General features: G+C 28.5%; 1 protein-coding gene across 6 annotated transcripts in view; it reads left to right on the top strand.

The window, feature by feature from the left end:
• The window catches only part of LOC107447687 (teneurin-m), a 391,268-nt gene extending 366,560 nt beyond the window's left edge, over positions 1-24,708 (top strand). For all 6 annotated transcript variants that reach the window (XM_071178689.1, XM_043040120.2, XM_071178686.1 and 3 more), the window contains 14 exons: positions 72-218; positions 1,909-2,116; positions 3,614-3,733; positions 6,072-6,348; positions 7,593-7,860; positions 8,794-8,934; positions 9,913-10,162; positions 11,727-11,962; positions 12,435-12,592; positions 13,418-14,462; positions 15,260-15,525; positions 16,581-16,889; positions 17,587-19,186; positions 21,060-24,708. In XM_071178689.1, coding sequence (XP_071034790.1) covers positions 72-218; positions 1,909-2,116; positions 3,614-3,733; positions 6,072-6,348; positions 7,593-7,860; positions 8,794-8,934; positions 9,913-10,162; positions 11,727-11,962; positions 12,435-12,592; positions 13,418-14,462; positions 15,260-15,525; positions 16,581-16,889; positions 17,587-19,186; positions 21,060-21,928 — 5,894 coding nt within the window. In that variant the 3' untranslated portion in view covers positions 21,929-24,708. The remainder of the gene's footprint in view (positions 1-71; positions 219-1,908; positions 2,117-3,613; positions 3,734-6,071; positions 6,349-7,592; positions 7,861-8,793; positions 8,935-9,912; positions 10,163-11,726; positions 11,963-12,434; positions 12,593-13,417; positions 14,463-15,259; positions 15,526-16,580; positions 16,890-17,586; positions 19,187-21,059) is intronic.
• Positions 24,709-24,917: the final 209 nt, after the last annotated feature.

The following is a 24,917-nucleotide window of genomic DNA, read 5'->3' as shown; positions in this document are numbered from 1 at the left end:
TTTTGTTTTATTTGTACTATGGTAGAAAAATGCTCTTGACTTATATTTCATTTTAAAACTTATTTTATCAGAGGGATGTCCGCAAAATTGCAATAGGCATGGCACCTGTACAAAAGTTAACGAAGACTGGCAATGTAAATGTGATGATGATTGGTCTGGAGGAAGTTGCAATATTCCATTAGAAAAAATATGTGACGATAAGATGGACAATGATAATGGTAATCACATGTTCTAGTTCTAAAAACATATTATATTTTGTTTTCATTTTAATTTATTTACCATACCTAAGTATTTATCAAATATATATTTCTCCAGGGGTAGCATTCCCCCTAAAATTTATAAAATTCCTAAAACTATGTGCAAACCCTAAAATTCCTGAAAATCTGATAAAAGTTTGTTGGCGTTCCTAAAAAATTAGAGTTATAGGCTAAATATAAATAAAAAAGCAGTAATCTAAAATATAAGAATTTAACTACATTAATTAAAACTTTTAATTTGGTCACATGGGAATTCTGATCCTGAAAGATGCTTTTCTATAAATAAAGCAATGCTTAATGTGAGTCACCATGAGAATACTATTATGTCTCTTAGACTAATCAAAGATACCATTTGAAATTATGGAGGAGTGTTGAAGATCACCACAACACTATTGAGGGCAGTAAAAGAATCTCACAAATCCTATCAAAAATATATTAGCAAAATGATCATAATTAATTTGTTTTTCTCTAACTTCTAATATAAATTGCTGATTTGAAATCTAATAATATCACACAATAGTTTTTCTTAATAAAGTAAGGTAAAGGGTAATAATAAAGTTTTGATTAAGAAGGTAAAAATTAAATAAAAATCCAAGTTGGTGTTAATTTATTTTTTCTCTTGATTTATTCTCACTTTTGCCTGTTCCTGAATTATGCACTTAATTTCTGATAGGTAATATGTAAAGTTGAAATTTCATTTTTACACTTTAGAGATTTCATTCTTGACTTAATAAATTTCAGAGCTTTATTTTATGGCTTGCTATTTTATGGCTATTTATGATATGTATGGATGAATAAGAATAATCTTCTGTTATGTAATAAACTACTGTGTGATCTATTTTTATCCTAGCAAAATCATATATTACCCCTAAAATTTGTTGAAAAAAGTTCCTAAAATGACCCTAAAATTTTAAAAAACTTTGCTGCTACCCCTGTTTCTCCTATCTGGTTATATTGTTTGTGGGCATTACCTTGACTTTCGTATTTTGTAAAATTTTTGAAACAAAAACTTTAGAGAATGAAGCAAAGTATACAGTCTTAAATTTTAATTACTGTATGTCTCTTCACCAGTACTGTATGACTCAATGACCAGTTATTGATTGATGTATTACTTCATATTTGCTATGCCTGTTGATTGGTAAACTAGTTCTGCTTACTATCCAATTTTTAACGTTAACAGCCCCATGTTTCACATTACACCAAGTCTTTTTTTTTTCTTTACTATTTCAAATATCTTGGTATATGTTTTTCATTTTCAAAATAATTAAACCTATGGATAATTTAATTTTGTTGATATCTGAACTTATAATAATTCATAAGTCATTAAAATCATTTATTGGGATGCATCATTTTGATTAGAGCAAAGTGTACACCCTTTTTTTTATCATTATTAACAATGACCAGTTGTTCTAACCGATTGATGTATTATATCATATTAGCTGTATTTCTTGAAAATTATGAAAATTTTCTCCTGTTAATAATTTGTTTTAATTGGTAAACTAGTTCTGTGTAGTATCCAATTTTTAACGTTAACAGTACCATATTTCACACTGCACAAGTGTCCTTTTTTTTTCTTCTTTACTATTTCAAATATCTTGGTATGTGTTTTTCATTTGCGAAATAATTAAACCTATCGATAATTTAATTTTAGATGGCTTAATTGACTGTGCAGACAGTGAGTGTTGTAAATCTAAAGTCTGTGAAAACAATCCTTTGTGTTTCTCTTCACCATCACCTTTGGATATTTTACTTCGTAAACAACCTCCAGCTGTTACAGCTTCTTTTTTTCAACGAATGCAATTTCTTATTGAAGATGGCTCTGTTCAAAGTTATGCTAACAAGGCTGCATTTAATGAGACGTAAGTTTTTTTTTGTTTGCGATAGTTTAGTATTTTAGTCAATTTTTGTGATTAAACACAAATTATTTTATTAGTAAAAGAGACAAAAAATACAATCCTTATTTTTCATCAATGGGCAAAAAACAGGGGAATCTCGCTGATATTTATAAAGCTATTATAAGATTATTTATTTTTCTAAATTTTTGTTATTTTTGTAAATTCAAGGTATTTTGAACTCCAATATTAACTTTTCATAAATTAAAGTAATTTTTTTTTCCTTTTCTTTATTTCTTTTACTTTTTTAAAAAAATAAGCTTTACTTTGAATAATTATTATTACATACAAATAGATACCTGCCAGCTGTTCCAGATTTTGCGGTAGATTTTTATATATATTTCATTAGGTAGCAAAATTTTTGCATTAATGCTTGATTTCTGTTTTTAAAAATTTGATTTATTTTAATTTTAACTACTATTACATTTAAATAGTTTAAAAAATCACAATGAAGAAAGGTTAGTTATTTTATTGCCTTTCAATTGATGATGAAAAGTGAATTATGTTTTTGTCTACAATATAATTTCAATGATTATTTTACTGAGAAAAATTTTTTTTTGAAAAGTGCAAAAGTTGACAGGTTTTCAAATACTATTTATATGAAAATATTAAAGTCGTTCAATTTTTCAGCTTGTTAAAATTTTCTATTTAAAACGAATAATCCTGAAATTCATATAAAAGTATTTCAGCCCGAAAAAATTTTTCTATCTTAAATTCTTATCTTTTAATATTTATTAGGTTGAATGTGATTTTTTTTTTTTTTTGAGAAGAAGTATATTAATAAATAAGACTAGTATTTAGACAAATACAGCCTACAGCCACTAAATAGTGTTGCCATCTAGTGATGCTTTTTTACTCTTTTTCTCTCTATGATATTTTGTATTTAGCATGAAACTAAAGACCCAAATTATGATTTCATTTCTTATATCATTTAAACAATTATAATTTAAGATAATTAACAGGCTAGTTTTTTAATATTACTTCTTGAATTATATTTAACTACTTTTATTTTATTATTTTTGTTATTTCTCTCTAATATACTTATAATTTATAATACTTAGCAATTAAGATGTTTAATTTATAGTCTAAAAACTTACTATTATATAATAGATTTTTATCAAAACATAAAAATTCTTTTACTTGCTAATGTTATTATTATGTAAGACAGTCGTAACTCTTGACTATCTCCCTACTATGAATATTTAACTATTATTTCACTGAAAAATATTAACTTTCATTCATGCTAATAATTTGTATTGAGACCTGCTTATTTCTCAACATCTTAAATTTTTGATAAATATTTTTGTTTCCTTCTCCATGCTGCTTAGTATGTTTTGGAATAATTTTAATGCCAGGTATGTATACTAAATATCTAAAAATTATAAGATATGTATGTTAAATATTGTACTTGTTAATATGTTCTGAAGTAACCTTTATTATTTACATGAGCTTTTATAATTTTAGTCGAGCTGCAGTAATTCGAGGATGTGTAGTTAGTATTCTGGGAAATGGTTTAAAAGGAGTAAGAGTCAGTGTGAGATCTGATTATAAATTAGGTTTCACGATAACAAGAGACACTGGTTGGTAAGTTATTTGTCTATTATTTTACATGTCTATTATTTTAAATTAGCTAAGTGAAATGTAGATTATTTTTAAATCTATTTTTTGGGGGTCTGGTCTAGTGTACACTATATCTTGTTTATATATATATATATCCATTTGTTTTTGAAATCAAGAGAGGTAGTTGGAAGATAAATAATAAATAGATTGCTTTTCACACTTTGAATCTGAAAGGAATTAGTTTGCTTAATGTTGAAAACTTACTCAATTTGAATATAATAAAGAATTTTTCAAAAATGTTTTCTTTTGCATAAAGCTAAGTTTTTACCTTTGTTAAAATTGCATTTCCTTTGGAGAATTTAAAAACATTATTTAATTTAAAATTTTTAAAAATTGCTTATAAATAAACAAATATCTATAGTGATAGATTGCCACCTATCCAAGTAAAGATATGGTATGCTTTCGTGCAATGTATGAAAAAGATAAACATAAATAAAGCACAAATAATAGCACAAAACCGATATACTACTATTGTTTCATTTCTATAAACAAGAACACTCCTCAATATTTAAACATAGAATATTACCACCTATCTCATCATTAGTCAAGGTATCGGTAGATAAATAAGAAATTTTGTTTAGTTGCAATTCTTAAAAGATGATCCTGCATTTGATCTTGTTTTATTTCTAACTCTTTGTCTGGAAAAAGATAAATAAGAAAAGCACGAAATGGACACTGTGTATTTCTAATGAAATATTCTGTATGTACTTATTTGGTTGTGTATTTGTATTTTTCTTAAACTATATATTTAATAATATAATAGCACAAAGGGTAAAGTTGAGAGACTTATAAAATTCGATTTCTTTCTTTTTATCTATTCAAAAAAAAACATTTTAAAAATGCACCAATTTCAAGTTGTATTTACTTAATATTTCTTCTTTTTGTTTGTGAAAATTTCAATGTACAGTGGAGCATCGTTTATACGACGATCGCTTATACGACGTTTACATTTATACGACGTTTTAGTGTGGTCCCTAATCATTCCTATTCATTTTAATGTAAAACTATGTCGTTTATACGACGCACAGAATCGGTTATACGTCGGTTTTTAGATTTTGTTCACGTTTATTTAATTTTTTATTTTTTCTTGTGTATTTTAAAAAAGGGTGGAATTTGCCAACATGAATGATACAGAAAAGGGCACCAACGAGAATGCTTGGATGACGACCGTAATTTTTACTAGATGACTGAAAAAATGTTATGAAGAGGCAAAAACGACAATGTTATGACAATGTTATGAAGAGGCAAAAACGAAAAATTTTGCTATTCATAGACCAATGTCCAGCGCACCCATCGATACTACTTATTTTGGAAAATGTAAAAGCTCTCTTTTTTCCTGCAAATTGCACAAGTGCGCTTCAGCCATTAGATTTGGCCGTGATTAGAAATTTAAATTGCGTCATAGAAAGCAGTAAGTTCAACTCGCTATTCAAAGCATTGTAGAGACCAATAGCAAGAAAATATAATTAAAGGTAACATGCATTCAAATTGCTCACTGCAATTTTTCTTCTTTGGTTATTTGTTTGTTTTGCTTTGTCTAATTTAGAAATTTATGTAAATCAACACGTTAAGCATTAAAATTAACTGAAAACAGAGTTAGTTTCAGTTTTAGAAGTAAAAAATCGATTATACGACGTTATCGTTTATACGACGTTTTTCGGTGGTCCCTTCGACGTCATATAAACGATGCTCCACTGTATTTTGTTTTTATGCAAAGAAATAAATACTTTCTGTTCTTCTTACCAAAAGCGAATTTGACTGTAGTAAATATCTACCATTATAATAAAGTCTGAGAAGGAAAAAAAAATTTATTTCCATTTGCATGTTAGCTTACCTCTCTAGTACCCACTTTTCTTTATAATCAAACACTAATCTAATTGTTTCATAACAATGGTATTTGCAAGAATAACAATACAACATATACTAGGGTAACAATGTGTATACTAGGCTCTCTAAGTACAGTGATACCTCTAGGAAAGACCACCTCTATGTAGTGACTACTTTTGGTAGGCTCAAGATTTTTTCCATAGACTTTATGTTGAAGAAACCCTTTAGGGGAGATCATTAAAACCTTTTTCAGTGACACCATCTTTAACAATGACATTTGTCAGAACACACTTTCAATGCACTTTGAGAGAGACATCATATAGTATTTAAAAAATTATATTTAATCCAAAAATAAATACACAAATCTAAAGTAAATACAAGTTACTCTGTGTTGAAAAGATTATTATAATGTCAATTATTGAATTGTTGACTTTTTTGTGTGCTATATGATTCTAAATTGCTTTTTTCCTTCAAGGTTTGATTTGATGGTTAATGGTGGTGGAGCAGTTAACCTTGAATTTCAAAGGGATCCATTCAAACCTCATGAACATACCATTGTTGTTCCATGGAATGAAATAGTAGTTGTTGATAAAATAACAATGAAAATAAAAGAAGATACATTACCTGATTACAGATCCAACTTGTGTATGGAACATGACTATGATGTTATGAAACCAGTTGTTCTGGCTACATGGAAACATGGCTTCCAAGGTGGATGTGCTGAAAAAAGTGCTATACTGGTTGAATCACAAGTAAATATTACAATAATATTAAAACTCTTTGCATATTGTCCTAATAGTTAATTTTATACTTGGTTATTGCATTGTGTTTCTTTCTAAAGCAAACTTTTGCATAGTTGTAAAGTATGTAACTTTTGGAGAAAAGTTTTTTAATATTTGTCAATGTTATTATGTTCTACAAATAGAAACAAAGTTGCCTTGATTGATAAAAACTAGTTAAAATCCATATTCTTATATGTATAGGCAATCTAAAATTAGATTGAGTATAATACCACTTTGAGGCCTGGTGCTAAGTGGTTTTTGCTCAAAACCTTAAATAACACTAAAACTTAAAGTGTGAAATGTTAATCACTTAACTTAGTATAATTTTACCATCTAACAATCATTTTGGCATTCTAACAATCCACCTGACTATATTAAATTTATTAATACCTTAGTTGACTGAATTTGTAGATTAAATAAAATTGTGAGAGATGAGTGTTTTTTCAGTTGTGTCCATTTTGTGGGATTTATTATTATTCTCCTGTGTTACATGTAAAGTATGTCCTTTATTCACCTATACAATCTTGTGTTCCTTGTAGTATATACACATTTCATGTACTCAATGAATTTAAATTTCTGCTATTTAAAACTTCTTTAATGTCACCACAAATTTTATTTTTTAATTTATGACATACGTTTTTTAAACATATAATTGAAACAAACGTCTGTGTCTAAAAAATTTCCAAAATTAAACTTCATAATCTCTTTATCGTCTTAAATAAATTATTTATCATTTAATACACATCTTCTAAGCATGCAATGAGAGAAAATCTGAGAACTGAAAGTCTCTTTTGAATACTTGTTTGAACAAATTATTTATTATCTAGTAATATTTAATTTCCTGTGATATCTAGTTTTCAAACATTCAATAAAAGCGTGCATCTGTACTTAAAATTTTTTAAATTTTAATATTTTTAACCGATTAAGCATTACACCCTCTTTTAGAAAATAAACTTAAATTGTTCTTTCTTCCGAAGATGAGACTAATGCTTTTGAACACAGACTTTTATTCTCTATTGAATGAGACTAAACTGTTTATAATACTTTCAGTCTAGTTTATGGTTAAAAAAGTCTTGAGTCTTGGTATTTAGCATTAGATTGGATATACTTAATTTGTTAAAATTTATTAGTTAAATGTTTAAAAATAGCAATTGAAAATCTTTTTTTGTGTTACTGAATGCATTTACTCCTAATGAATAATATTTAATTTTTAGGTTGTACAAGAAAGCCTTGCAATACCTGGGACTAACTTACATTTAGTGTATCACAGCAGTAGAATGGGAGGATATCTGTCAACCATTCAGCTTAGACTTACTCCTGATGAAATCCCTCCTAGTTTACGCTTCATTCACCTTAGGATTTCAATCGAAGGAATTCTATTTGATAAGACCTTTGAGGCTGCACCAGCTATTAAATTTACATATTCTTGGGATAGAAGAAATATATATCGGCAGAAAGTTTATGGTGCTGCAACTGCTACTGGTAATAAAATTAACTATTAAATTAATTGAAATGTGAATAAAAGTAAAGAAAGCACAAAAATGGACATTTGTGATTCAACAGATTCTTGTTGATGGTGCTGAAACTATAGTATAACCATTTTTGTGCCATTATTTGTGCTTTATTTATGTAAAACAAAGTATATTCTATCTTAATTTGGATACTTGAAATCTTGTTACATCTTTTTTTTTGAAAATCTCTATGCTTAGACTGAGAGTCAATGTCCACATTTTCTGTAACAAATATGTAATATTATTATTTGGAATTTCACAACTCACAAATTATTTTTGATTATTTAACAAAATGAATTGATTAAGTAACTAATGATTGTGAAAATTGATAAAAAAAATTGACTGTTTAACAATTGATTGCAAAAGCAGAAGAAAAATTGTGGTAAATTGTGTTTAACTCAAAAATAAGAATTTAAGTCAGAAATTAGACTTATTATAAAATGTTATTTTAGAAGAATCTGTTCTTTTCAATTTGTAATGGTTATAATTAATAAGTTATCAAAACATTCTTAAAGTAATGAAATATGAGTAACTAATAAAAAAAATTTGAGATCAATTTATTTATTTATTATTAAATTTTACATGTATTAAACTCTACTTATACTGTTTTATAGTATTTATGCAATTACTTTTTAAAAAGAAAAAAATACTCTCCTATATTTATTATTTTATTTAGATCCTTTTATTTCTTTTTTATGCTTTAAACAAATATTTTTTTTAAAAAATCAATAGAAAAAATAGCATTAATATTAAGATTAATATACATTATTAGCAAAATTCATCTCAACACTAATGAAAATCTGAAAATACTAAATGCTAACTTTTGAATACTAAATGTGACTTTTTTAATGTTTCCAGTAATATTACTGAAATTAATAATTTTTTTTATCATATTTAATTATAGTGTTTGTTGGTTATGAATATGGTTCTTGCCCTCATGTCATATGGGAAGTTCAGACTACTCAAGTTAGTGGACATGACATGAGTATTTCAGAAATTGGAGGCTGGAATTTGGATATACATCACCGTTATAACTTTCATGAAGGTAAGTTGTAACTTTTTTTTTTATAGTTTAAAGAAAATTAATGTTTTATTGTGTTAACTGTTAAAGAAGCTTTTAAATGTGAAGATGATTTATTGATAGAAATATTTTGTACCTTATCCGCAAACTTTAAAAAACTCTATGACAAATACACATTTAGTTCATTCATTTGAGAAAATTACTTTTGGTGGACTGTGTTTTAAAAACTTTATTTAAAACTTTTTTTTTTGTCATTTTTTAACTGAATGAATTTGTTAGATAATTATTAGTTATACTCTTTAATTGACAACATCCTTTATTAGTTTGTAATGGAATTTTATTTAATTTTTATCTTTAATTTTAGTTCTGTTTCTTACTAAATTGTCTAGAACATTAAAAATATTTTCAAAGAAATCTGTCTTTCTAACATAGTTTCAAGGATTTTCATTTACCAATTTTAACGTATTTCTTAAGCTGCTTGAAAATTACACCAAGAAATAAGTAAGAAATATTTATCTATCATTTCATCAGTGATACCGACAATTTTTACTATTATTTAAAATACAGTCATTGTTTATAGCTTTTTGTTATCTAAAATGTATATATGTAGGCTCATGGCAGTTTGAAATAATAGTGCTAAAATTTTCTGCATATTGAAATGACTTCAACTAAATTTTTCTGTGGATATAATATGATATTATAGGTTAAATTAAAAGTGGAGTAAAATTCCAATTTTTATCAGCATTTCACATTAAAAAGTAGTAAATGTGTCATTCAAATAAAGAATTTCTTTTAAGCTCAAAATATATATTTTCCAAAGTAACAGAACTATTACCTTTTTTTTTCTTCTAAATTCTACTTGCTATTTTTTTGTGAAAATATGTGGATAATATAATAAGTTTGACTTCAAAAAAAATGTGTTTGATATAATCATAAAAATTAAGTATTTTATAAATAATGTAATTTTTGCTTTCTTATAAAATTTCATTAATTATTTTTTAGGTATTTTACAAAAAGGTGATGGAACTAATATTTATCTTAAAAATAAACCAAGGGTTCTTGTCACAACAATGGGGGATGGCCATCAGCGTGCTATGCATTGTCACCAGTGTGATGGTGTTGCAAAAAAACAAAGACTTTTAGCACCTGTTGCTCTTGCAGCAGCACCAGATGGAAGTCTTTATGTTGGAGATTTCAACTTAATTCGCAGAGTTTCTTTGGATGGTCATGTTGCTACTGTGGTAGAATTAAGGTGAGTTTGTTCAGAATTTGTTAGTCACCGAATTACTTGTCTCAAGGCTACATACAACTATATCTTTTACTTCCATTTTTCTTGTAAACACTGAGTTTACGTAGCAAATACTAACCAAATTGATTTTAATTAGTAAATTACAGATTTTATTGATAGATTGTTGTTGATTAATAGATCACAAAATATATTTTTTTTACTTAATATTAATACACATGCACTAAAATAATAAATATCAGCTGCCAAACCTTAAGTTATATCTTACTTTAAAGTAATTAATCGAAGTAATGGCTCTTAAGCAAAAATAATATTCTAATGGAAGAAATTTAACCTTTTTTTTAAAAAAGAAAAAGAACTTGGAAATATACTGTAATTTTAAGTTTATTACTTTCTATCATTTTTCTGTAAATAAATATGTATTACAAGAAAAATGCTATTAAAAACTGCATAAACTATGCTCCCATGGATCAGGGAAAGCCTGGAATTGTCAGGGAATTTTATTTTAACACTAAAAAGCAGGGAAAGTCTCAGTTTATTATTTAAAAAAACCTGGAAGATTCCTACATCATACCTGGAAAATAACAGTCTCAGAATTGTCAGTAACTGTAATCAGTTATTGACATTTGAGTTGAATAGTTCTAATATACTGTTATTTTATAAGATTCCACTTTTTAGAGAAACTTTTCCATGTTTCTATTCTTTTTCTATTATATGTTTCTGTTTACACAATCTAATACTGGACATTACAAATAAAAAATAGGTTTTTGATGAAAAATTACATGATATAGATAAAGTATGGTATGGATTTTCATTGAAATTTAGCTAGTGTACCTGGAAAAGTCAGGATTTTTTTTTTTTTTTCAAATTGAGCGGGAATTCTGATAAGTTATTAAACCAACAAAGAAAGCTATTTTACTAATTTTTATTAGCAATTAAATTTATCATTTTCTGTAAACAAAAGTATTAAGCAATCAGAGTCCTACATTAATTATTTTTCTAACATTACTGTGCATTTGTTTTAAAAAAAAATTTAGTTTCTATTCTAAATAAAGACGATTCAACGTTTTAGTAACAATTTCAAATAAAGTTATGTTATTTTTCTAATACAGTACGGAACCCGTTATCCGGAAATCAGAAAACCGGAAAACTAAAAAACCGGAACGAAATTCGATACATTTTCCCGCCATTTTTTAAATTTTTTTTTTTTTTTCCTCTTAAGATTTTAGGATTTTTCTTCCTTTTTTGAAAGATGTTTACCTTNGTAAACAAAAGCATTAAGCAATCAAAGTCCTACAGTAATTATTTTTCTAACATTACTGTGCATTTGTTTAAAAAAAAAATTAAGTTTCTATTCTAAATAAAGACGATTCAAAGTTTTAGCAACAATTTCAAATAAAGTTATGTTATTTTTCTAATATATTGAAACTGGAACCTCAAGGATTCTACAAGCATGTAACAATTGCTATCCTAAAACACTCAATTTTACCATTTCATTACAGTATAAATTTTTACTTTACTTTTTCTACATTAAAAATAATTAATTTAATAATTGTTATTTTGTTTTCAGTGCTGCTCAAGTGGCTTATCGTTATCATTTGGCTGTTGGGCCAGCTGATGGGAAGTTATATATATCAGATCCTGAAAAGCATCAAGTTTTCAGAGCTGTTGATTACTACAACATACCAGATGTTAAAAACAATATTGAAGCTATAATTGGTAATGGTGGTAAATGCTTGCCAGGAGACAAAATGCTTTGTGGAGATGGTCGAAAAGCTCGAGATGCCAAATTAGCTTATCCAAAAGGTTATTATTATGACATTGCTCGTTAAATTGCTTTTATTACTCCATATTAGTTGATGTAGTTATTTTTGATGTCTGAACCTTTTAATTTTTTTTATATATATTTTCCTTATTTTGAGTTAAAAAGTGCTCAAAGTTATTTTAATATGTCGTAATGTCATTAACTGTAGATTAGTGCAAGAAACAATTGTAGTCTATTTTAATTTGACTTTTAAATCATTACAATAAATTACATAAACTTGAATTGAAAATGTATTGCTTAAATAAAGAGCACATTTTTATTTAAATGTGCATGTAATTTAATTTCCTTTCCTGCATGTCATGTTAGCCATTTGCTTAACACTATATAAGGTTAGATGACATTCTAATTTTTGAAGGTATAATGATCAATATTATTTTATTGATGGAATATTTAAGGTTTTTTCTTTTAATTAAAATCTTTTTTGTATAATTCTTTTTATTACTTGTATTTAAGGTCTTGCTGTCTCTGCATATGGTGAAATCTATGTAGCTGATGGGACAAACATTAGAATGATGGATCGTAATGGAATTATTCATACTATCATTGGAGATCACTATCACAAAAGTCACTGGAAACCTTTCCCATGTGGAAGAACTGTTTCAATATCCCAGGTAACTATTATCTAATTAAAAACACTTCATTTTTTATTTTGAAGGAGCTAATTAAATAATTACATACAGTGCAAAATAGTTATTGAAATATATGATGCAATTGAACTAAAGTTAATAAGTAATAAAACTTGAGTATAACTGTGTTTAAGTTGTATAAAGCTCTACATTAGTAGAAAGGTTCTGGTCCATAGTGACCACAGAACAGGAAAAATATGGAGAAATCGGGTAATTTTATAAATCTATAAAAATCTGGAAATTTATTTAAATTTATTAAAACAACAGAAATTCAGTTAGTTTAAGTTCGATATACATTGAAATCCATGACTTTTTTCTAAAAAGTTGATAATGTTTTGTAATAAAGTTTTAAAGTAAAACAATTTTAAAAGCAAGCATAAGTGTTTTGTTATATCTTTTATGTATAAGTATAAGGTATAACTGAAAAATTAATTATAAAGTTAGTCTGTTAAAATCCGGGAAGTTTTTTTCTAAGTGTTTGTGACCATGCTTTTAGTCACTTTTTTCCAATGGCTGACATTTTTACATCAAACTGTTACCACCTAGCAACTTAATAAATTTTGGTATAACAGCACCATACACTGTTACATTCTATTGCTTACTTGGAAATTATGAATATTGTGTTCTTAATAATTTCAATAAAATTCTGGTGTAAATAAAATTTTGATGTCTAAATATTTTTAACTTGTTTTTTAAAAAAAATGTCAGGTAGGCAGTTGTCATAAAATATGCAGCTTAGCGTATATGACTAGAGACAAAACCCTAAAAATGTGTATACAGGAAATTTTCTAAAACTTTCTATTTTTATAGGTTCATTTAAGATGGCCCACAGAATTAGCTATAAACCCACTGGACAACTCCCTACACATTCTTGACGACCACATAGTATTACGCTTGACTCCTGACAAACGTTTAAAAGTCATCGCTGGCCGACCAATGCAGTGTCCTATACTACCACCATCTGCTGAAAAGTCTGATATTGCCATCGAGAGTTACCTTGAATCTCCACAGAGTATATCCTTTTCACCAAGTGGTGACCTTTACATTGCTGAGAGTGACTCTCAATTGATCAACAGAGTTAGAGTTGTCAGCAGCGAGGGTCGCATTGTCACCTATGCTGGCGCTGAGTCAAAATGCAGCTGCCTTGATATCAATTGCAAGTGCTTTGATGAGGATCATAACCTTGCAGCTAAATCTCAACTCAGCACAATATCATCGATAGCCCTAACTCCAGATGGTTGTTTGCATATATGTGACCAGGGTAACTTGAGAATTCGATCCGTCGTTACCTCACTTCCAAAAGCCAATGAAGTTGGTGAATTCCACATATATTCTTCAGAGACGCAAGAAATCTATATTTTTAACCGCCATGGCCAACATGTTGCTACAAAGAACATCCTTACTGGAAAGACGATGTATTTGTTTTCGTATAACGTGAATACTAGTCTTGGAAAATTGAGTACTGTTACTGATGAAGCAGGTAATAAGATTTACATCTTGAGAGATTACACGAATCGCGTGAATACCATCGAGAATACGCAGGGTGGCAAATGTCTTCTGGAGATCTCGAGGATGCAGATGCTTCAAAGGTTTACAACGCCTGACAACTTTAAAACATCTTTTGAGTACCAGGGAAGCACGGGTTTGCTTAAGAGCAAGTTGGACAGCTCAAGAAAAGCTTTTGTTTATAATTATGATAGTTATGGCCGCTTGGTGCATGCTGTTACCCCAACTGGCCAAATTATTAAACTAATTTACAATCTGAGTATTAAAGGAGCTTCTGTAACAGTTCTGCAAAATGATAAAGAACTGATGTCTTTGTTGATTAGAGGACTTGATGTTTCAAGAAAGACAGGTTTGTTTGATTTTACATTTAAATTTATGCCTTCAAATTTCTGTTTAAATATTTTATTTTTAAAAAAAATAATATCTTGGCTATTTTATTTCTCTTTGAAAAGGAAACAGGCTTCATCTCTAAATCATCTAGATTTAGAAAGATAGATTTGTTTATAATTTTCTACCTTTTTTATGTATTTAATACTATGTTGTTCTGCTAATTTAATAAAAAATATGTTCAGAAGAAATAGCACAAACTATTTTTAAGCACATTGAAGGATGTGAAACCTGGTACATTATTATGTTTTATTCTGAAATTACCAAAACTTCTGTATTTCAAAATTAGGATAATCCATAAACTATTCTAAAATTGATAATAGTTGAATTGAATAGTTGAAAAATTGAAAAAAATATTAGCAAAACATAGTATGTAAAATGCTTTTCTAGTTCTAAACTAACTATTTTAGCAATTTGTTTATTGCAGAAATGGAATTTATAATAGAATGTTTACAATTTTATCAATTTATTTTCAAAACTGTTTAATGATGGTTCCATTTTTTGCATACATTTAAATTTTGCTTAATGATTATTTTTTCGCACTGGAGGGGGTGCTGATATGCTTTCATATCATTAACAAATGTTTTTATCTACTTTTGACATCAGCTATCAGATAAAACATCCTTAACCCTAGGTGACATTTGTTTAAAATAAATGTAAAGTTAATTTATTTACTAAGAAAAATAATTTCTTTAATAATAAGTTTCTTTCTGATAACCATAGTTGCATTCCCCTTAATAAAATTGTTCCAATTTCTAGGTTTGATGCAGCAACGCATCACTCAGTACCAAGATGGAAGCCTTATATTAGCATTGGAAGATTCCAAAACTATTGAAATGGAAACTGCCCCTAGTCCCGTTATTACCGATCAAAATGAAGTTTTGGGAGAAATCTTCCCCGTGCCTACAAAAGTAAAGGCAACTTTAAGTGATGATGTTATACAAAGGTTTGAATGGAAGTATTACTTGAGGAGAGAAGGAAAGGGTAAAAACAGGCAAATCACTCAAGTTGGAAGAAAAATGAAGGTAAGAAAGTTCTTGATTTGAAAATTACAATATTTTTTGCCTGTATTTGACTTTGATTTATTTAGAATTTAACAAATAAATGTAAACATTCATCACTAATTAAATGCATATATTCTTCATTAGGTTTATAACATTTAAATAATATAAGCTATCACTTAAAAATGGAGTATATAAAATGTGCCGTAGATTGTTCTATTAGGAATTTCTAAAATTTAACAAAAGTTTCTTTCATTTATTTGTTTGTTAACCTTTTTTTAGGTTTTTTTTTAATGATATTTGGTTGTGTCAAAAGTAGTTTCAGGCACCTTTTATTTTAAAAAGAAACTCTTTACCCATATAAACCTAAATCTACTGCCTAAGTTATCTCTAAGTGTATTTCATTTTTATCAACAAAAAAAACCATAAAAAATACATTTTTAATCTACCAATATGCAACTACATAATTTTTACTGTAATATTTTTTTTAATTTCAAGTGGTTACATTTATATAATGTTATGCTACATTACCCTATAGCATTTGTATTTAAATCTAACATATAAACTTTAAGAAATGAGCATTATGTTACAATTATTTTAACATGCTTTCAATGCAAAAAAAAAAAAAAAACTATCATTCTAACATATTTTCCTTTGCTTTTCTCTAATTCTTAAAAACACTAATCATGTATAATTTTTATAAATTTTTTATTTAAATGCAATGTATTTGTAACAAGTTCTTACTTATTTTTTCTTATACAGATACATTTTATCCTACTTTCTTTGATTTTTGTCACTTATTAAACAATAATTTTGCTTTTTTTGACTAACATATGAAGTCATAATGTGATGAGTAATTTTTTATATCGGTAACAAATTTGCTGCCTTTTTATTTCGTCATTCTTAAAACCTATTGTTTCTTTCTATTTTTTAACCAATACTTACCAAAACTGACTTGATCAATATCTGAAAACTATCATATTATACTGATCTTGAAAAAACTTAAATGTGTAACAATAAAATGGCTGACTTATGTATAAAGTAATGTTCTAAAATACCAAATATGATTTTCCTAACAGGTAAATGGTGAAATTCTTGTAGCTGTTGAATTTGATCGAGAGCAGTACAGTGAAATAGTCTATGACAAAAATCAAATACCACTCGTAACAGTTCATTATGATGAACTGGGTCGACCAATACAATGGCAACCAAGTCAAAATATAACGCCTGTTCAATTGAAATATGACAAATTTGGCCGGTTAGAACGGTGGGAACGAGGATTGCTATCTGAGCACTACTCATTTGATATTAATGGACGCCTGGCTGATGTACGATTTTCTGATAGCTCTGGATTTATGTACAAATATGATGACAACCTTGCTTCACTGGTAAGTTAACATCCAACAAGATATTTTCTGTTTTATTTAAAATCATATATGAAATATAAGCTTTTTTTTTTCATTTTTGAACACAATTGACAGATTTTCAATCCATGTAATGATTACATCTAACTTCTACAGTTTAATTTATATGAAGTGTAATTAAAAATGTACACACTAATAAAATAAAATTTGTTCTGTTTTAACTAAAATCAATACTTATAATTCTTATAAATCTATAATCTATTTCATCAAAATATTTTTTTACATAAATTTAAAAGTTTATTAGGTAAAAATTTAAGTTTTATAAGTAAATAAATTTTACGTTAAAAGCAATTTATCCATTTTTTTAAGAGGATATAGAGATATGTAAAATTTGAAATTTTTTTTTAATTGATTAGAGGGAAAGGTTGCTTTTTTAAGGACCTTTAAATTTTATCCATATCATTGTTCCTTTTGACAACATAACAAGGACAAACTGGTTTGAGGACAAAACTGGTTACTGTTCTACTGAACAAATTTATTCTTTCTCTGTGTTATTCAATAAACTGCTACTATTTCTCTGAAAAATTTTGGTTCAAGTTTGTCCAAGAAAAAGGGCAGTAAAAAGGCCAATAATTAAGTATTGAAATTGTAATTTCATACAGATTGAGAAATATCTTATTGATTTTTTCTTGACATTCAAATTTTTTATTCATTTTTGCAGCCTACCGAAGTCATTCTTCCAAGTGGAAGCCGTTACCTACTTCAGTATGATTCAGTGGGAAGTCTTCAAAATATCAACATGCCTAACGGTCACAAGCATGAAATAGCCATTCAAATATCATTTGGTTTCTACAAACTTCTGTATCTGTCGCCAGGTGTCAAATTTCCTTATGTCCTTCAAACTAATGAGTTTGGACAAATTTTACTTAAACGCCTTCCGAAGAACAAAGGCAGAGTATTATACAAATATGATGAGGGAGGTATGTTGACTACTTTGTTCTGTGGTAATGAGCGAACTGATTTTACTTATTATGAGCATAAGTCGCTGTTAAAATCTGTTGTAAAAATGGCATCAGGTCTAGAAGTTAAGATGGATTATAGATATCACGGATCATTGCTCAAAGAAGAAAGGCATCGATTTAGCAGCAGAAGTGGCATGGATGGTGCTAAGTTTAAATACGTCTACGATGGCCGCCTGTCTTCTGCTGTAGTGGAAATTAATGGCAAAAGTTCATCTGAAATAAAATATCGATATAACACTGAAACTGGAATTCTAGAACAAATTCAACATTTCATCATACATCGCCCGAAAGTAAACAGCATATTTATTCAAGATGAAATGAGACAATATTCCAAAACTATTGGCTTAGATGCCTATGGCAGGATTGTTGTATTAGCTGTGACATTATGGAATAAGGAGATATATTCGTTGAATTTGAAATATGACAATCGAAACAGGGTAAAGCAATCTCACATGAAAATTGGCAGGGAAGGTACAGCTAGTATCCACAATTACAACTACACCCTAGATGGATTTTTGGAGGAAGTTTCTGGAAGTGATAGATGGAAATACTCCTACGACATCAATGGTAACTTAAATAGTGTATATGATGGTCAACATCAGCTTTCATTGAGATATGATGACAGTGATCGCTTACTTGGCTACGGTGACTCCGTTGCCTATATTGTAGATGACAGAGGTTACATAGCACAGAGAGGTGAAGAAAAATTCAGTTTCAACGCTGATGGTCAACTTACCCATGCATTCCAGCTGCATCAATATGAAACCTTTTATTACTACGACCATAAAAATAGACTGATAGCTCGCAAAGATCACAAAGGAAATGTTACTCAGTTCTTTTACTCCGATCCCCTTCATGAAAACCGCCTGACTCATCTTCACTATCCAAAGGATGAAGCCACCTTCATCTACATTTATGACAGCAGTGGACATCTTATGTACATCCAACAGGATGGCTTGAAATATTATGTTGCAAGTGATCATTTAGGATCTCCTGTTGCTCTATTCAATGCAGAAGGAGTCATAATCAAAGAAATGAGCCGGACTCCTTTCGGTAGAATGTTGTCAGACAATAATCCAGACTTCTATTTGCCCATAGATTTTCAAGGTGGAATAAGAGATCCTCTTACTAACTTGATACACTATGGTGGAAGAGTTTATGATCCGCTTGGAGCTCAGTGGCTTGTTCCAGACCTGGGGTCCATGCGTAATTTGCTGCAAGAGCCTTATAACTTGCATCTTCATAGATTCCACCGCAATGATCCCATTAATCCATTCCAGGAAAAGAATCATCTCACAGGTTAGTATTATTACACAAATTATTAATATTTTGTATTTAAAAGAAAGCAAGTAAAGAAAAATTTTTAAAAATTAGTTTTTCTTCAAATAAGTTTCCCTTAGAACTGCTATTACACAAAATAATTCAGCATAAAATTGGCAGGATAATAATAGCAAGAATAAAAATTTGAAATTACTAATTTTTTTTGTTAAAAGCTATCTACATTATAAAATATACAGGGTGACTCTGAACAAGATGGTAAAATTTAACTGGACGATAGAACGCATCAACATGAGCAATATTCATCATATGCATGATCGGAACGCTAGTAGTGGGAATTTAAAAGGTAGTTTTTCATTGTCACATTTAAAGAATTTATACAAAAATGAAAAAAAAAATTATTCAGAAAGTTTCTTATTCATAGGAATGTGATTGATGTACAAAGAAACTGCTCAAAAGAAAAAGATACAATTCGTGTGCAAAGAATCACTTGTACAGTGCAAAAAAAGGACCACAAAATAACTTTTGATCCAATGATCGGATCTCTACTCTCTAAGACTCAATCTTAATAGCTCAAGGGGGCGATTTCAAATGTGCTAATTAATAAAATAAGGTGATATTTTAAGTTACGAAATCAGACGTAGAAACATACTTTTTTCACAATAAATATTCTTCAGTGGATTCGGATTTCTGACGGACAAGATATAGTCCCAATACTTTGGTCAGGAGAGTGCTCCAAAGTTTGGACCCTTAATATCAATTTTACTTTTTGCATATTTCGCTATGTCTCTAGAACTTTTTAACCGGATTGAAAAAATTTTGCACACAATTATTCGTTTGTCCAAAGATAAATCCATGCAAAAAATAACTTTTTGTAAATAGTTATTATTTTTTATTTTATTTAATAATGGTTAGAAAAATTTAATTGTAAGGTACACAATATTTTACATAATTTTAAGGAATTTAATTTTGCATGTCAAAATGCGAAATTTTAGCCAAATCGGTTGAATAGTTCATGAGAAATTGAATCTCAAATATTTAAAATTCGATTTCTCAAGAACTATTCAACTGATTTTGCTCAAATTTTGTATTTTGCCACGTAAAATTATATTTTTTGAAATAAGACAAAATTATGTACCTTACAATTAAAAAGAAATTTGACCAATTTTAAATAAAGTAATAAATAAATATTTGCAAAAGTTATATTTTGCATGGAATTAACTTTGGATAAACGAATTTTATAATTGTGTGTGTGCAAAAATGTTTCAATTCAGTTTAAAAGTTCTTGAGATAAAGTGGAATAAGCAAAAAGTAAAATTAACTTAAAGATGTCCAAACTTTGGAACGCTTTCCTGACCAAACTATTGAGACCATATTTCCCTGATTGCTGCTATCCCCTATATTTTGTTTGTCAGAAATCCGAATCCATTAAAAAAAAAATTATGTTTATACAGAGAAAGTACGTTTAGTATCTGCTTTCGTTACTTGACATATCATGTGCACTCATTAATTAGCATATTTGTCACCCCCTCGAGCCATTAAAATTGAGGCCTAGTATGTGAAGATCCGATCATTAGATCAAAACTTATTCAGGGTGATCCTTTTTTTTTTGCACACTGTACATCAATCATATTTCTGTGCATAAAATGTTATCTAAAAAATATCTTTCCATAGAGTTAATTCTTTAAATGTGACAGTAAAAACTAACTTCTTACTGCTTGTGTTCCGCTTATACATTCTCTGATGAATATTGCTAATGTCGATGTATTTTATCTCCCAGTTAGGTTTTGGCCTCTTGTTCAGACTCGCTTCGTATACAATTTTTAAAATTAGCTTTTCCTTAACTTTGGATTAGTAGTGAAATATTATTAATTATTTTAATTTGTATTTTTAGATTTGAAAGATTGGCTGTCTGTTGTTGGATTTAATACTAATGACATAATGCCCTCTTATTATCCTGAAGAGACCTGTAATGACTTTTCTAACATCCAAGAATGTTCACCCGCCATATCTGGTATCAGTTGTGCCATCAACTCTCAAGCAATGGAATTTTACAAATTGTCTACTGTTCCAAAGACAGAGGTCAAAATAAGTAGTACATTTTCTGACAAAAAGAATCCACGCCTCACCACAATCCAGTCAGTATTGGGAGATGGTATTTTGCTCTCAAACAATAATGGCAAAGCGCTTGTGAATACAGTGTCTGATGGACCCAATATATTGAGAGATGTTGTGGTCACTGTGTTTAATGAAACTAATATGTTGAATTTGTATTTCTCCAAAAATGGACAAGATTCTTTCTTCTTTGTGCAAGAGGATGCCAGTAGAGCACAGAGGAATTGGGATCAGTTGCAAAGATTGGGTACTATGTTCAATATAACCATGCACAATGTAGATCCAAATGAAGGAAGTAGTGGTCAGGTAGACATAAAACTACAGAGTCCCAGCATGATTTTGAACATTAGATACGGGACGACGGTCGATGACGAATTTCGTCGCTTAGTTCGCTTAGGTAAACGCAGAGCTGTAGAGGAAGCATGGCAACAAGAAAAAGACATTGCCATGAAAGGACATAAAGGAATGTACGAATGGTCAAAGCTTGAAAAAGATGAGCTTATATCCAGTGGTAGCATTGCAAAATATCATGGTGCTTACATCCATGATGTTGGACAATTTCCTGAACTAGTTGATGATCCAAACAATATAATTTTCAAAAAAGAGAGCTTGCGGAAGAGGCGGAACAGACCACGCAAGCCAAAATAAAAAACAAAAACAGGCTGTAAATTGAGCATGGATATATTTTATGACTACTGTTACTGTTGGATCAGTGATGAGTTCTGTTTCTTCTACTTTTTTTAATGGTCTTTTAGCAATGTCGTTTTCGATCACACATTCACTCGACTGAATGTCCCCTGTGATTCTGACCCATGTTGGGTTGCCAACTTTTCAAATTATCCAATGTACTAAGGTACAACTCAAAGAAGCTTTATGATATCCTGTCCGAATTTTGCACATCGACTTCCAAAACACACTTTTATGAGCTATACTCAGGCGTGAGAGTAACCGAATGCACAGTGTCTGTACAAAAGAGATTTTTACAAATAAAAAAAGACATGCTGGTATGCATTATGAAACATACTGTGATTGTTCGACTGACTATTTATTGTTCGACAGCATCTTGGGCGGTTAGAACCCAAGCTAACACTAGCGATACTTAAAAAGGCTCTTATTCGTTTTACGATGTGTATACTAAAGAAAAGAATAGCCTTTGAAAGCAAGTTTTTTTGCACTGTGCAATATTGAACTTTACTCTTCATCTGATCATGTAAATTAACTTTTATGAATTATCATTCTATAATGATGGAAGTTTCAGACAAAACACTTGTAGAAGGAAACTGTAGGAATTGAAAAGTATTTTATTCTGATTTTAAATTTAATTTTGTTTTATGTATGGGCTGTATTGAAATACATATTATTTTGAATCACACAATTGAAATTATGACTGAAATATCAATATAGATGGACCAATTGTAGTGTGTTGATATTTGTATTTTTGCAAGTTAAAAAAAAAAATTCACAATAGTAAATTTCTTTAGTTCACTAGTCAGCTATTTTTCTTCTACTATTTTAATTCTGCTTAAGAAAATTTTGAATATTTAGCCAAACTAATATGAATTTTTGGGAAAAGTGATTTATGAAGAGTTTACAGAAAACATTTTTTAAAGACGTAAATGCTATTTGCACTTGAAATCAACATATTTTTACAATGCACATTTTTTCTCATTTTACTTTAAAAATGTGGTATAAATAAATGCTATAATTTGTCATATTATTTATCACTATCAAATTTATTGTGTGATATTCAGTTATGCTTTTATCACTTTGATGTTTGCAATCATATGTTTCTCAGTGCTGAAAACTTTTCCAACTCAAAAAGAAAGAACTATTAAATTATTTTAGAATATTCTTTGTCATAAACTACAAGCATTGTATATTGCTCAAATATATCTAGATGTGGTTAAATAATTCGACTTTTATAATTTAAAAAAAATTTATGCTAGCTTTTATATGATGTTTGTTCCAATAGAATTGCGAATGTGAAAGCATTTTGCAGGTGATAGTTGTTTATTCCTACATAATTATATGAATGTACAATATAAATTCATCTATTTTTGCTGCTATATTGTACAAGTAAATAAAATGAAATCATGAGTACATAAGCATGTACAAAAAATCTGTCAACAAACAGTATATGATGGGTTATTGAGACCATTTTGTAAATTTATACAAAATGAAATTAATTATGAATTTGGACATGTTATTCGTTTAACATATGTCTTAGACAAGGAACTATACTTGTACATCTTGTATACAAATATTGTACTCTTTTGGAATAAATCACTAACATGCCCTCACTCATTCTGGCATGTTCTGGTATGGGGTAAAAAATGTATACACAATTACTAAATCAAACATCACATCTCTACAAACACTACAGCTTTTGCATTCTCATTTTTATTTGAACAAATCTTATATTTTAGACTACAAAAATAATTCAAATAAAGGCAATTGATCTTTTCTAAAATCATTTAAATCTCAATTTCTGTTTATTTGAAAAACTTTTTTTATTTAAAAATACAGTACTACTTAATTTATGTTGTTTTAATTTACTTTTTTGAAAAAAAATTAAAACACTAAAATTGAGCTTTTTAAATTTAATAGAGAAAAGCGATTTGAAATTTAAGAGTAATTAGCACAGCTTTAATTTTTAAAAAAAATTACACAAAGGTTGTTTCTCAGTTCCCGAAATGCTAATATATTAAAAATTTCAGTTCTGATATTTTCTCAACCCTAGTGGATAAAACTAATTTATTTCAACAGTATACAATTCCACATGAATGCTTTTAGTAAACAAAGTTGTCTATGAGAATCAATAGATACTGAGGAAGTGCTTAAACAAATAACGTTACTTATTATGGTATTGAATAAAACTAGGTTGACTTGCATATTTATTTGAAATTTTTAATGATAAAGGTTAATTAAAATCAAATAAAAAAAAATTTAAAATCAATGATGTACTCTTTATTTATTTCTGCAGTTATATTGTTAGAATAAAGAATACTACATATTAAATTTTCTTCTTGATATGAGTTAGAAAACTTTTTCAGCATTCTTTTTTTTAATGCCTGTTTGAAATGATTTATCAGTATTTTATTAGTATTAGTTAAAGGTGGGAGCAAACGAGGAAGAAATTTATTTCCACCTTCAATTAAATCTTTGTACATGAGTTATATTTTGTATGCATGTATGTGAGGCTGTATGGTTCTATAAAAGGATACTGGTGCTGCTGCACAACCCACAGGGTAATAGAAAGATTATTCTTTTTATGCTATGATTGTTGAAAAGCAAAAAAAAAAACTGAACATTTTCAGTGATCTCTTTTTTTCCAAGTTTGTAAAATAATAGTGCACAATCAGGTCTGCAAATTTATATTTGATTAATAAAAGTCATGTATGTTAATAAACTGTATATTAAATTTTTAATGTCTTTAGTTGTCTTTTTTTCCAATAGTATTTTTCTTTCTGCTCATGTAAGGCATTTTAGCTTTGAACCCATCAATGGGATACCTGCAAGTGATGTAGTGTGAGTATCTCGATCCTGATTGGTTGTTGAAATGTGGCATTTGTTTATATTAGCAACCATTCTTTCCAGTCTATTTCGAGTAAGCCAAGCCCGTCAAGTATCAATTCTC

The sequence above is a fragment of the Parasteatoda tepidariorum genome, chromosome 3, assembly GCF_043381705.1.
Source record: "Parasteatoda tepidariorum isolate YZ-2023 chromosome 3, CAS_Ptep_4.0, whole genome shotgun sequence".
NCBI classification, from domain to species: Eukaryota; Metazoa; Arthropoda; class Arachnida; order Araneae; family Theridiidae; genus Parasteatoda; species Parasteatoda tepidariorum.
Note: the sequence above shows the minus strand (reverse complement) of the source record. Positions and strands in the feature narration are given on the sequence as shown.